The following is a 14027-nucleotide window of genomic DNA, read 5'->3' as shown; positions in this document are numbered from 1 at the left end:
GATGGCATACAAATTTAACTTGATACTTAACTATTTAAATCTTGATGCTCCAAATCAAAACAATACACCCAGTTAGGTATTATCAGCAGAGCTTACCTAACCATCTGGCCCAGTCATCTAAGGCAAGGTATTAAGGATGAATCACTGTCACAACCCTCCATTAAACATATCGTGCAAGATTGCCAATGATGTGCATTTTCTGGTTTCTTAGAGTATCTGCATGAAGCAACGCCAGAGGTGATTGCCCTGATAGCCGAATGGACATCATAGCCCCATAGAAGCTTTAATTATAATTACATGGAATGTGTATATAAGTTTACTTCTCTTCTGCCACATTTTCATCATATGCTAAACAAACAAACAAACAAGCAAACAAACAAACTGTCACAGCCCTTAGCTGGTGTAGATGTCAAGGGTTCAAAGTGGAATCTGAACCACCTGAACCAGAGATCTTGTAAGGACCAGACTCTGTATACCTGCCAAAAAGTAAACTTTATATTTTATAATTTTTTCAAGTGACTCATTTGGATCCATTTTTCCAAATACATTTTTTTCATTCGGTCCTCTATTGCAAGGCTTTTCAACCAGTGGTACGGGTACCACTTGTGGTACATTGGTCCCTGGCAGGTGGTACGCGACCATCCTAGAAAAGTGGTAGCGGGGGAGGGGAATGAGCTGAACCGGTGGCAGCACCGCACAAGCCTGAGCGAGAGATGGCTGGAGCTGCAGGGCTGTCAGGGCTGAGCGGAAGCGCTAGGATCAGCGCCAGGCTCCAGCTAGAGCTCGGCGCTGATCCTGCTGCTTCTGCTGAGCCTAGAAGAAGCACCAATCAGCTGGAATGTTGCAGCATCTCCAGGGTCTTGTGATTTACATTCAGATGCTTGGCAACTGATTCATATTTATGACGGTCACAGTGTCCCAGGGTCATATGAAGTGACCAAAACCTGCTGCAACCACCCAGCAGACGGGGGGAATAAAAACCAAACAACCCCCCACCCCACCCCAAATCCTCAACAGAAATGCTCACAACAATGAAAACCTCGGACAGGAGGAAGAGCGCCGCCGGGCAGGCAGGCAGGCAGCTGTCTTGCTTGGCTGTGCCTTGGGGGGCACTTTTTTCAGTGCCATTGTAACTTCAAACAGTTACTAAGCGAACTGTTGTAAGTCAAGAACTACCTGTACTTCATTACTTTTTTACTTTTTTTTTTTTTGATCATCAAGTTTTTGACACCTTGCTAGGCGCCTGGTGGTACTCGGATATTGCCATATCCTAAAAGTGGTACAATGGGTGAAAAGGTTGAAAAGCCCTGCTCTGTTGGACAAATATTTTATCACTACATTCTATCAACTTTCATGTGAACTTGATTTCTTTAAGTTTGTCAAAGATCCATTTTGCAGTTGTGGCTTTCTGCACATTTATAGACACAGAGTTGTTCCCAAGTGTGGGAGGGCAATTTTACTTCCTCATTGATTTTCATCATCTGTTATGAAAATCTAAAACAGTCTAGTCCTGCCTGAGATACACATTGTGAGTTTTATTGTGAGCAGCCATTCATCAAATTATGTAGGATAAATAAACATATTGTATTTTTCTTAAAATATTGTGTGACAGACATGCCAGGGGCTTGCATTACTTATATGTCCTTCTTGATATGGAAATAAATTTCAGAGACATCCTTTCAGATATACTTGGCTATACTTCACACATGACTGCAAAACTGAATGATGAAGTGGAAGACTAGAAGACAAATTTATGGGCCTGTGTGAATTTATCTGCAGCAGAGTTGCTTCATTTTTAAGTTGAACCTTCTAGGATCCTTTAAAGAAAGTTTGAATTTTGGTAATTACACCAGCAATGTCATCTGGATTGCACAACAGAAACTGGGAAAGTTATGGGCTTTGATTTCCATTCTTTTATAAAGGACAGCAAGGAATACTTTCAAGATCTTTTTTTCTATAAATCATATTGAGGCAGAAATAAGAATGCTGTTCAGCGTACTAATGGAATGCTATTTGTCTGACTTTCAGAATGTCGTGTAGTGAAATCTACTTCCTATACCAAAATAGCTTCAACACCACGTCGGAGCACCACTAAGAGTCCAGGTCCATCCCGACGAAGCAAATCTCCAGCATCCACCAGCTCAGGTAACATCCTGCATATAAACTTGACTAAGTAGCAGGTAACTCTTTGGCTATCATAATTATTTAAATGTGGTTAAATATATGTACTTAGTAGTTGTCTCAAATATATTTCGTTTTCAAAATGGAGAATAAAAAGTATTTCTTGCCTACTGCGGATTGGATTGTCAAATAATTAAAAGTATTTTATCTCACCAATGAATTGAAGTCTATATACTATACAAATATTGTAACTGGAATAAAATTTCAGAAAGAAAATGTACTTTGTCCCGGATATTTAAAATCCTTATTCAGCAAACCCTTTGTGTAATTAAATTATTTGAAGGTAAACTGGTGGTAGGAGATAGAATAGGTATACTTTTTTCTTATTTTAATGGTCTAAAGGATTTAATAGAGGAAAGTTTTGTGGTTATATATCAGTTTTTAGGGAGAAGTGCTATGGGATGCTCGCTCCTCTGATCCTTTATCCCTTTGAGTGTTTTAAAGTAGATATTTGGGAAAGAAAAGGAATTTCCTGCTATATTGTGTACTCTATAATTCTGAATTAGTTAGGTTAGGACCATGATGGTGAACCTATGGCACACGTGCCATAGGTGGCAGGCAGAGCCATCCCTGTGGGCACGCGCGCCATTGCCCCAGAGGGAGGCGGGGCCAAGCTTCTCCCTTCCACCTCTCCATGTGCGCCTGTGCTTTCGCTCTCTTTCTCTCTGCACTGGGAGTCAGGGATCAGCTGCAAGAACTGGGTGGATCCAGGCTGGATGGTGGAGGCAGCTACCAGCGCGAGTCCAGGTATGCCTGTAGAGCGATTTGGCGGCGCCCCAGCAGCCCGATCCGGACGGCACAGGCCTTTTCCAAGCCTCTGGAGTTCGGATCCATGGCCGCGGGGTGATTTCTGCGGTGCCCCAGCGGCCCGATCCGTGCTTTGGAAGCCTGGAAAAGGCCTCTGCCATCTGGATCTATGCCTGCAGAGCGATTTTGCGGCCCCCCCATGGCTGATCTGGGTGGGCAGAGGCCTTTTCCAAGCCTCTGCCACCCAGATCTATGCCTGCAGAGTGGTTTTTCACACACCCCGGCTGATCCGGGTAGCAGAGGTCTTTTCCAAGCCTCTGGAACTCGGATTGGGCTGCTGGTGCACTGTAAAATCACCCCGTGGCCATGGATCTGAGCTCCAGAGGCTTGGAAAAGGCCTCTGCCTCCCGGATCTATGCCTGCAGAGTGATTTTGCGCTCTCCCCACGGCCGATCCGGGTGGCAGAGGCCTTTTCCAAGACTCTGGAGCTCGGATCCATGGCCATGGGGTGATTTTGTGGCACCACAGCGGCCCAATCTGGGCTCCGGAGGCCTAGAAAAAGCTTCTGCCACCCGGATCTATACCTGCAGAGCGATTTTGCATCCCTCCATGGCTGATCTGGGTGGTAGAGGCCTTTTCCAAGCTTCCAGAGCCTGGATTGGGCCGCTGGAGTGCCACAAAATCGCCCTGCGGCCATGGATCCGAGCTCCAGAGACTTGGACATACCCAATTTCAGCAACCGTCATTAAATAAACTGTTGTAAATCGAGGACTATCTGTATTTTGCATCTGATTTTCTATGTCGAGTGATGATGGTGTGAATGTGAAAAACTTTCTTATCATAAACTGTCATGAAGACTTCAGTGGTTAATAGGATTTGATCCATGATACAGCACCCAAGAGATCTCATGTGATTTTATTTTATTCTTTTTTTATTAACACACCATAGCAAAGGAAATCTTATTTGTCTGGAAGGATTTCATAACGGAAGCTTATCTAAGCAACCACGTGCGTTTCTCCCTGAGTTCTCATTTTTATTACTGAAATAGCAATAAAACCAAAAAGCAAAGTGCATGGCCCAAAATTCTTATTTGAGCTTGTTAAGAATTTATATTGTATATTCCAAACCCTTTACCAGGATCTTCAGTTTTAGTTGTGACCACTTCTTTGAACTAGACCTTTGCCACTGAATCCTGAGAACAACCTATCTACAAGTTAAGGAATATACTATTAGTAAATGACATTAATCTCCAACTTTCTCCTTTTTTCTTGGGTTTTTTATATTAATATTAGACTTGCTGTGGCAATATCCTAAAATGAATTATACCCATAGAACTGGATCAAGTATCAGAAATACCTAGAACTATTTCACCTTAGGCTCTGAAGATCTAAGAACAGGCATGTCAAACTCGTGACATCACATGACATCGCGCAATGTATTGGGACTTTTTCCCCAATGCTGGCAATGGGGTGGGTGCGGTTTCGGCGTGACACCTCTGGCCTACAGGCCGGCAGTTTGACATGCCTGATCTAAGAAGGATACTTAAGAACCTAAGAGCTCACATGATATTTCCAACTAATTATATTAAAATAATCAAAAAGAGAAAGAAAAATATAGCATGTGACTGACAGACCTTGCAAATGGTGTTGACAAGAAAGAATTGGTTTCTGAGATCATGTTGTCCAAATGGTCTGGTGATACATTTCTAATATGAGAAAGGTTGCACTTTGTAAGACCTGATAGAAATGTGTCTAGCTAAAGTATCACAAGCTTTATCAGGAAAGCTTTAAATTTTATCCTGTTTAAATTGATGAGTTATACTGTAATTATTATGCCTGGAATTTTTTTTAATTCTTCCTTATTTCAATTCAAGAGACGTTTGATAATGAAATCTTCCAGAGAGATGATCAACTTTCATTTACTGAATGCATTCACACAGAAGTTGGAGAGGCATATGATATGAATACTTTAATTTTTACATAACTATGGTAGGGGTGGAGATGGAGATTCCAGCTCTAGTTCTAAGTGTGTATGATCCATTATTCCCTTCCAACTCTTTAATGCTAAAATTTCAAGATCCAGACAAGACCATTATGCCAGTAAAACAATATAAGTTCTGTAGAGTAATAAATCATCCTTTTCTATAATTATTTCTCCCCAACTATTTTTATTATTATTGTATACCAATGTTTTATGTAAGAGAAAAATTGTCCAACAGGTTTTCAAAAATCGAACAAAAGACAAAAGTTCTGCTACATTGTCTGCATAGTCAACTGAACCCTGATCTTCCAGTGCAGGAAAAGCTTTTGTAGAATATAGAAAACAAGCCAATATCCAGTATTTGGCTTCCCCTGATTTTCTTGTACCTCATCAGTAATTTCTCTACTGTAACTTCGTCAAGTGTTTTGGGTGAGGGTGACATTTAATACCAATATTAGCAACATGGCATCTTCTGCATCCTAAGGAGTTATATTGTTTTGGAAAGGAGGGTGTTCATTTCCATTAGATCACAAAATGCAAATAATGTATATTGTTTTTGAAAATATAAGTGCCAGAATTGCAGAAGTGAGATGATGTCTATTTGCTTGTCATCCTAATAATGTAATAATGCATAAAATATATAATTTCCAAAACTTTCATTATGCATTCTGAAAAATGTTAGGATCAGATGGATGGAGTAGGCAGTGGAAAATAGTGAATCATACTTTTATTTCAATTAGTTTATTATTGTTTACACTTGTAGAACTTTCCTTCTGCTATGAGTTGAAAAGTTTTCAACTTTTTTGAACTAGAGATATCAGAAAGAGGGTTTAGCATTTAAAATTCTATCTCTAAACTATTGCTTTTGCTTGAAAGTTAAATAAGCATTTAGGGAAACAGTAATCAAATAGAAGTCCAGTGCAAATTTGTGCTATAGTCATAATTCTAAGCAAAAATTATCTAGAGGCAAAGCAATTAATCATGCTAGGAGTAATGTGTTGTCGGCAACATTGGTGTCAGTATTCCTCCCTTAGAATACACTGTTATTTCTTATAAATTATCCATGTCCAAGCACACCCCACTGATAATGTTATTGATGAATGAGTGGTGATTCACAAGCAAATGTCTTTGGCATTAATTCACCAAAGATTCTCCAAAAGTTCACATGATTTAAATAGCAGATTTTTTAAATTTAATGGTAAGCCTTTCTGCTGTAATAGTAATTGAATTTAAGAACTAATTCAAAGTTTAAGATCATTTTGGCCTCCAGATGTTCCTGAGCTTTTGGCTAGGGCTGCTAAAGATTATTGGCTAGGATTATTTTAAGCAACATCTGTAGGGCTACGGGTTTCCCACTTTTGTGCTACTGCTATAACTTTCCTATTCTAATCCAATGTGCAAAAAAGAAGCTTCCAAAGACAAATTTAACATAACAGTATTGTAATAGTTAATTATCATTCCACAAAGTGCTTTTTTGTGTCTGAGCTGAATAAGGAACACATCATCTAGGTAACCAGGCAGAATATTTATCACCGTGCATTGTTGGCAGATGGAAAAGAAAAATATCCTTCCCATCTGACAATATTTTAAAATTTCTACTGGGAATAGCAATTCGGAGGCTACCAGTCAGCTAAGCTTTGATAAAAATTATTATTATTATTATTGTGATTTTCAGATGAGTAATTTGGTATATTGTTCCCAGAGGCACTTCATTATGATTCAGTGTGCAGCAGCATATAAAGCTATGGGGGCTCGACAGATCAGAGTGAGGGTTGCAGTTGCTCAGCATCCTTGTGTATTGATACCTTTGATGTAGCCCCTAAGACAGCACCTACACCTCCTACTGCTGCTCGGAAGACGTCAGCCTTACGCAGAAAAAGCTTTGGCTTATGAATCCGGCATTTTATTCAGCTCTCTCTGTTAGCTGCTTTGGCAACCCTTGACTAATCCTAGCGCTTCCTGTTTCTGCCAGTGCCTGAGTGTAGTACAAAAGGCAAATATTTTCCTGCTTGGCTTTATCAGGTTAAAAATAAGTCTGTTTCCATGTTAGAACTCATAGAAGGTAAGTTCAATGCCTTATTAGTATCATGGCTGGAAATATCAGTGCAAAATAGAGAATTTGGATTTCTGCTGGTTACTGCTTTTTTATGGATGATGTATAATATAATTGTGACCTAGCAATAGCATGTTTGAGAAGACATTTTATAATATAACATCTGTCTCTCTGTCTCTCTCTCTGTCTCTCTGTCTCTCTCTCTGTCTCTCTCTCTTTCTCTCTCTCTCTCTCTGTCTGTCTCCTGTCTTTTCAGTGCAATGTTAGCATTATTTGCCTATGTTTTCTATTCTAAAGCTTTCACAGCTGTGAAGTTTTTGTATTAAATGTTAAGGCAAATGTTATGTAAGTAGGAAGGGATTGTAGAGAATATAGCAACAGTTTAGAAATCTCTCATTTTTATGAAGGCAACTATGGAAGGGTGAGTGAGTGATCTTATAAATGAAAGAGTCACAGATAAGTTAATGCCTAGGTCAAATGTATCACCCAGAAATCTTTCCAACAGTTCCAAGTTAGTATCAGTAGTAATAAATGTCCGTTTAATATAATGCAATAATTTGATATTTCTAAAAGATAACATTAAAACATCTCATCTCTCAAAAGGAAGGGAAGAGACCAATTGTTAAAGGGTTTTTTTAAGAGCAAGTATAATCATATGTGTGTGTGTGTGTGTGTGTGTGTGTGTGTGTGTGTGTGTGTGGATAAGCAGTCCAGAGTTGAAGACAATACTTTTAATTTCATTGTGGTTACGGATTGAATACAAATTGGTCAATCACTTATTAAGTAAGTACCAACTGAATACAGAGGAACCCACATTATAGTGATTAATTGCTTCAGAGCATCTTTACTTAATTCTTGTTAGGACTGCAGACTGCAAAGGGCAAAGCAAAAGTGTTGGCTAATGTGAACAATATGTTTTTGGGTGTTTATAATGGTGCCAGGTCCAAACCCATGTTTTCTTGTCTGTTTTTATGTTTCTCTAGTTAATGGAACGCCTGGAAGTCAGCTTTCTACTCCCCGTTCCGGGAAGTCTCCAAGCCCTTCTCCTACTAGCCCAGGAAGCTTGCGGAAACAGAGGGTAAGAAAATGCAAGGTTTGAAGATGGCCAAGTGAAACGCTTGATACCAAGTTTCTTAATCTAGCACGTGTTCCTGATATCGCAATCCCCATAAAATGGTAATGCAAGGAATTCCTTATATTCCTAATGAATATAAATAAATAAAATGAAAGTTGATTGCTTGATTGGATGTTTTGATAAATGGCTAGCCCTAGCGGTTACCCAAAGCTGTAGCAAATTTTGAAAAATGCTTCCATTTTGCATACACTTCTGCATGAAAAATAGGAACATTGTCAACTCTGCGTTTCTCTCCCTCATCTTCCCTCACGTCTCTTTGCTTGGCCAGGGGTGAGGCAGTCCAAAGATGCTGGATCTTTGTTCCTTCCACTTTGCTTGCTAAGTCAGCTGCTGGCTTCTCCAGGCAAAGTAGGAATGGAGTGAGCTTTGACAGCTCTGCATTTTTGCTGGTATAGGTAGCCCTTAACTTACAACCACAATTGGGACTGGAACTTCCATGTCTATGTTAAGTGAGTTGCACTTGATTTTATAATTGTTAAGCAAATCATGTGGTCATTAAGCAAATCCAACTTCCCCCACTGACTTCGCGTGTCAAAAGTTATCTGGTGATCATGTGACCCCTGGATACCATTGTAAATCTACACTGGTTGCCAAACACCCAAATTGCAATCACATGACTGTGGGATGCTGTGATGGTCATAAGTGCAAGGACCGGTTGCAGGTCACTTTTTCTGCAGTGTTGTAAATTTGAATGGTTGCTCAACGTATGGCTGTATGTCAATGACTACCTGTACAGCCTTGCTACTGAATCCCTTTTAAAGGGCAGTGTACAGAATTGAGTTCAGCCTCTTTCTTTTTTTCTTTTTAATATATTTTATTGACTTTTTTAACATACAGTAGTCACCTTAATATTTGGTAAACAGCATGTTGTCTGGGTTTACATTTAAAAACAATCCATAACAATTAATTTCTATAATTCCATAATCCACATGGTAGCTTTCTTTGATTTTCTCTTCTTCCAGTAATATTCTCTTTTACGAACCTTAAATTAGTACATTTCTTAATATTTTGATGATAACAATTGAATATAAACATTTTTCTAGTATTTAACAACCACACCAATATAAAGCTTCTTTTCCAAGTGGTCATCTTAATTACCTTGTCATAAGTCCTGTTTTCAAAGTTCTTATTTAGATTTGTTTTCCCCACAATGTTCAAAACATCCAGTTAAAATTTTCTCAGTTAATTACACTTATGTATTACATCTTTTTCATCATACAAGCCATCCCAACAGTTTTACATTTCTCATATCTTAAAAAAACAAACAAAAAGAAAAAGAAAAAAAGGAAATAATACACTACTTAAAAAACATATCCCTCTTAAGCTAAAATACATTTATATCCAGAATTGTTCTATTCTTTATAACTATATTCAAACAGATGCTTAATCTTTAAATATTCCATCTAATAAATCCAATCATCTAATCTTTTGAGTCTATTCAGAACATTCTTGTCAACTGAGATTTTCTCAAGATCAATTACACTTAAATATCTAAAACCTTTCCCTCATATAAACCATCCCAACATTTTTATATTTTTCATATCATAAAAATAAAAAAATAAAAAACAAGAATACTGTTCTGTTCTGTGCGTTGGTAAGGCATTGAGACGAGACAGGAGTAACAACAGTTGCTTCTTTATTCAAGCTTCAACAGAACAACACAAAATGGCGCGGATCCCTTTTATACCCTTTTGCAGGGAACAGCGTCAGCCAATAAATGCAACGTATTTTCCCGCTTTGCGCATGCGCAATAGGCTGGAGACAGCCTGTCTGGCCCGGGCAGCCATGTGGTCTGCCCGGGTCTCTCTGCAGCTTCCTGCACCTGCTCTGTCAATCACAGGCCCAGGACATAACAAATACTGTGTTACTTGAGGGGCCTATCCTTCTTAAACTAAAATACATTTATATCCAGAATTTTTCTATTTTTTAACCAAATTCAAACAAATGTTTAAATATTCCATCTGATAGGTCCCATCATCCAATTTCTTAATTCTAACTTTAGCCTTTTTTTTTTTTTTTTTGCCAAACATCTTTCCTAATCAGTGTGTTCTGCTGGACCAAAAAGTCTTCCCATGTTGTCGTAGATGTTGTCTTAGATATTATCGTAGATGTCCCATGTAGATGTTGTTGTAGGTACAGGAGACAAATCCAGTAAAATGTTTTTGTGGGAGGATTTCACCCCTTCATATTCATTGAAAATCTTTCTTTCTTTCTTTCTTTCTTTCTTTCTTTCTTTCTTTCTTTCTTTCTTTCTTTCTTTCTTTCTCTTTCTTTCTTTCTTTCTTTCTTTCTCTTTCTTTCTTTCTTTCTTTCTTAATTTCTTAATTTCTTTCTTTCTTAATTTCTTTCTTAATTTCTCTTATCATTTTTTGTCTCTCAAGTTCTTGTAGTTCTCCTGACAGCTCTATAATCCATTTTGTCAAATCTTTTTTCTTGTCCTCAGGCTTATTTTGCAATCTTGAAGTGTAGGTTATCTTTTCCACGTCCAATATTTCCTGCAAGATTTTCTCCGCCTGAGTTAAATCATAATTCCTTCCATTGTTGGGTTCCATTTTTAAATCTCTTTCCTCTAGTTTATGTTCAGTTGTCTACTTTATCTGATCACTCTCTGTTTTTATTTTCTGAGAGTTTTTTTGTTGTAAGGTTAAATTGAAAAGAAAATCTTAACAAATTCCACCAATTTCAAACTTATCCAGATTTAAGTCTTATATTCATTTCATTTCAATATATTTCTGCCCCTCATAAAAGTTTAGTTCACCGCTTCCTTCTATGAGAGGGTGGGGCAAGAATCCCCCTCCTTCTCACTTTCAGAGAATTTTTGCTTCTTGGTTTTTTTCCCCCCAGGAAATCAAATATCAAGTAGAAGAGAAAAATCAATATTCTTACCCAGTTCCAAACACATTGTTTATGATCAAGCTTAAATTAGTGCTTTTGGGCTTTGGCTACTTGTAGCTTGGGCTAGATGAGGGGTAGGCAACCTTGGCTCTTTTATGACTCGTGGACTTCAACTCCCAGAATTCCTGAGGCAGCCATGCTGAGGGAAAAGGGAGAGGTTTTCAAGCTGAGCCATGCTGGCTCAGGAATTCTGGGAGTTGAAGTCCACGAGTCATAAAAGAGCCAAGGTTGCCTACCCCTGGGCTAGACTCTGCAGTGAAGCTAGCCTTTCTTCTGCTGGTTTCTGGAGGGCTTTCCCTGAACAACCGGATTGACCGCCATCTCCCCATGGTCGGCGGGGCTTCCTCCTTCTTTGTTACCTCTCCGGGGTGACTTTAGGCCCATTTAGGGTCCCCAAACAGAAAATAATTGGCCGTAGGGTGCAGAACCCCGCAATCCCTCGGCTACTTGCGCTATTGTGCAAAACCGGAAGCCCTGAGTTCATCCTCTTTTCTCTAACCTGTGACTGTTGCCAAACAATTTGCCTTGCTGAGGTTGCTCTCTATTCCTGGGCCTTGTACTGAAAACAGGCTCAGTTGGATGATAAGTTTTCTCCCCATCACTGCAGCCAGATAGTCTCTTTGACAAAGCCACAGATCTCCTTGGATGGCATAAGCTCCTCTTGTGCCTCAATCTGGAAATGATGGGAAATAGCTCAGGCTGCCAGTAATTTCAGCCTGCTGGGACTTGCCATATTATGAGTTTGGAACCTCTATGTGTCCTTGTGTTGGCTATTTAACTAAGATGTCATTTCATAGTAGATTTGAGAATAACCCTTCATATGCCCAAACCTGACTTGAGCAGTGTTAGAAATGTTCCTGAGGTTCTTAATTGCAGCAGCATCTCCACACGTGCTTCCACTCAAAACCCAACTTGTTGTTTCATTGGTCCCTCTGTTTGTGGAGGTAATACACTGATCTCTTCCTGGGCCTGGAGTATTGTAACAACTAATAATGGGCTTTTCTGTTTATACTTCCTGCACAAACCATTTTTTCTTGGTGATGCTAGAACAAATTTTGACAGTTGTCTCCAGTTTGGTTATATCTAAATTGCTTCCAAAATGTAACCCCCAGAGTTACTGGTGACACTCTCCAGTTTGAGAACCTCTATTAATGGTGCTCAGACCTTGTATATTCAAAATGGAGAATTTCCCTGTTATGTTTTGCAAATTATATTATTACTGATTTTTCTTAGTCTTCTGCTGTACCTAATTTCTTTTCCCCCTGAAAATTTTCAGAAGTAGTCCATGCACAAACGAACCAAATTCTAAAGTTTTGTCAATGTTAGTTCATGTTGTTTCCTCCACTAGGCACAAGCAATACCATATGTCAAAATAGTCCTAAACACCTTATTATATATATGAATGCATTTTCTAAAATACACTGTACAATATTAAAATATGTAGAGTTAGTCAAGTATATTGCCTATTAGAAGCCGAATACACTGCAATTTAATGATTTAAATCTTAAGTTAGGTCTTGGGGGCCATGCCCATGGTCCATAGGCACAAAAAGTATTTAAAGGGGGTCCATGGTGAAAAAAAGTTGAGAACCACTGCTCTAAAGCAGTATTTCCCAACTTTGACATTTTCCATATATAACAATAACAATAACAGTAACAATAATATACCATTTCAGACAAATGGCTGCCCAGTCTCTTCTTAAAAACTTCCAGTGTTGAAGCATTCACAGCTTCTGGAGGCAGGTTGTTCCACTGGTTAATTGTTCTAGCTGTCAGGAAATTTCTCCTTAGTTCTAGGTTGCTTCTTTCTTTGGTTAGTTTCCATCCATTGCTTCTTGTCTTGCCTTCAGGTGGTTTGGAGAATAGCTTGACTCAATCTTCTTTGTGGCAACCCCTGAGATATTGGAACACTGTTATCATGTCACCCCTCATCCTTATCTTCATTAAACTAGACATACCCAATTCCAGCAACCATTCCTTATATGTTTTAGCCTCCAGTCCCCTACTCATCTTTGTTGCTCTTCTCTGTACTCTTTCTAGAGTCTCAACATCTTTTTTACACTGTGGTGACCAAAACTGGATGCAATATTCCAAATGTGGCCTTACCAAGGCATTGTAAAGTGGTATTAATACTTCAGATAATCTTGGTTCTATCCCTCTGTTAATGCAGCCTAGCACTGTGTTGGCTTTTTTGGCAGCTGCAGCACACTGCTGGCTCATATTTAAGTGATTGTCCACTAGGACTCCAAGATCACTCTCACAGTTGCTACTATTGAGCAAGGTACCCCCTATACTATACCTGTGCATTTGGGTTTTTCTTGCCTAAATGTAGAACCTTACTTTTTTCACCATTGAATTTCATTTTGTTAGATAGTGCCCAATGTTCAAGTCTGTCAAGATCCTTGACAGCCGCCAAAATTACTGGGCTGCAATAGTTTCTGTGGTTGGATTTCAAGAGTACTGGCAGCTGTTCTCATTCTACTGATTGATGAACTCCTGAGAATTTTCTAAGGGACTCTTAAGTTTTTAGAATATTGTCTAAACACCACTCTTTTTAAACAGATAGCATGCTCAATCAAAAGAGCTTCTTCACATCTTTTGTCATTTTATATGAACAGAATTACACTATAGTCATATAATCCAACAACTTAGTATTTCAGAAACATCTATTTCATACTTTAGATTAATTTAGTTTTTTTTAATCACATGATACTTTAAAATGTTTATTTGCACAGTATTTTTTTTTTTTGCTGTTGAAAACCAATATGAACTCCTGTTGGATTTCTGTAACATTTTATTTCATATAATTCACTAAAGTACTATATATTATTTATAAATCCATAATGTTAATTTAAGAGCAAAAAACAACAACTCAGTAAAATGAATTGTTCATCAGTGCATGAAAATAATTCAATACAAAGACATTGACACATTACATTAGATGTTAGAGCAGTGGTTCTCAACCTGTGGGTCGGGACCCCATTTGGGGTCGATCGACCATTTCACGGGGGTCGCCAAGCAAGGCTGTCCGCCATTT

The 14027-nt window shown here is 38.7% G+C and overlaps 1 protein-coding gene across 3 annotated transcripts in view; it reads left to right on the top strand.

The window, feature by feature from the left end:
* Positions 1–14027, top strand: part of DCLK1 (doublecortin like kinase 1) — a 159335-nt gene that overhangs the window by 87755 nt on the left and 57553 nt on the right. For 2 of the 3 annotated variants that reach the window (XM_015816185.1, XM_015816186.1), the window contains exons 4-5: positions 2029–2145; positions 7945–8039. In XM_015816185.1, coding sequence (XP_015671671.1) covers positions 2029–2145; positions 7945–8039 — 212 coding nt within the window. Of the gene's footprint in view, positions 1–2028; positions 2146–7902; positions 8040–14027 lie in introns of all 3 variants that reach the window. The other variant, XM_015816184.1, reaches the window with a different exon arrangement.

The sequence above is a fragment of the Protobothrops mucrosquamatus genome, unplaced genomic scaffold (genome assembly GCF_001527695.2).
Source record: "Protobothrops mucrosquamatus isolate PMUCROS unplaced genomic scaffold, P.Mucros_1.0 scaffold411, whole genome shotgun sequence".
NCBI classification, from domain to species: domain Eukaryota; kingdom Metazoa; phylum Chordata; class Lepidosauria; order Squamata; family Viperidae; genus Protobothrops; species Protobothrops mucrosquamatus.
This window is presented reverse-complemented; position numbering and strand designations above follow the sequence as displayed.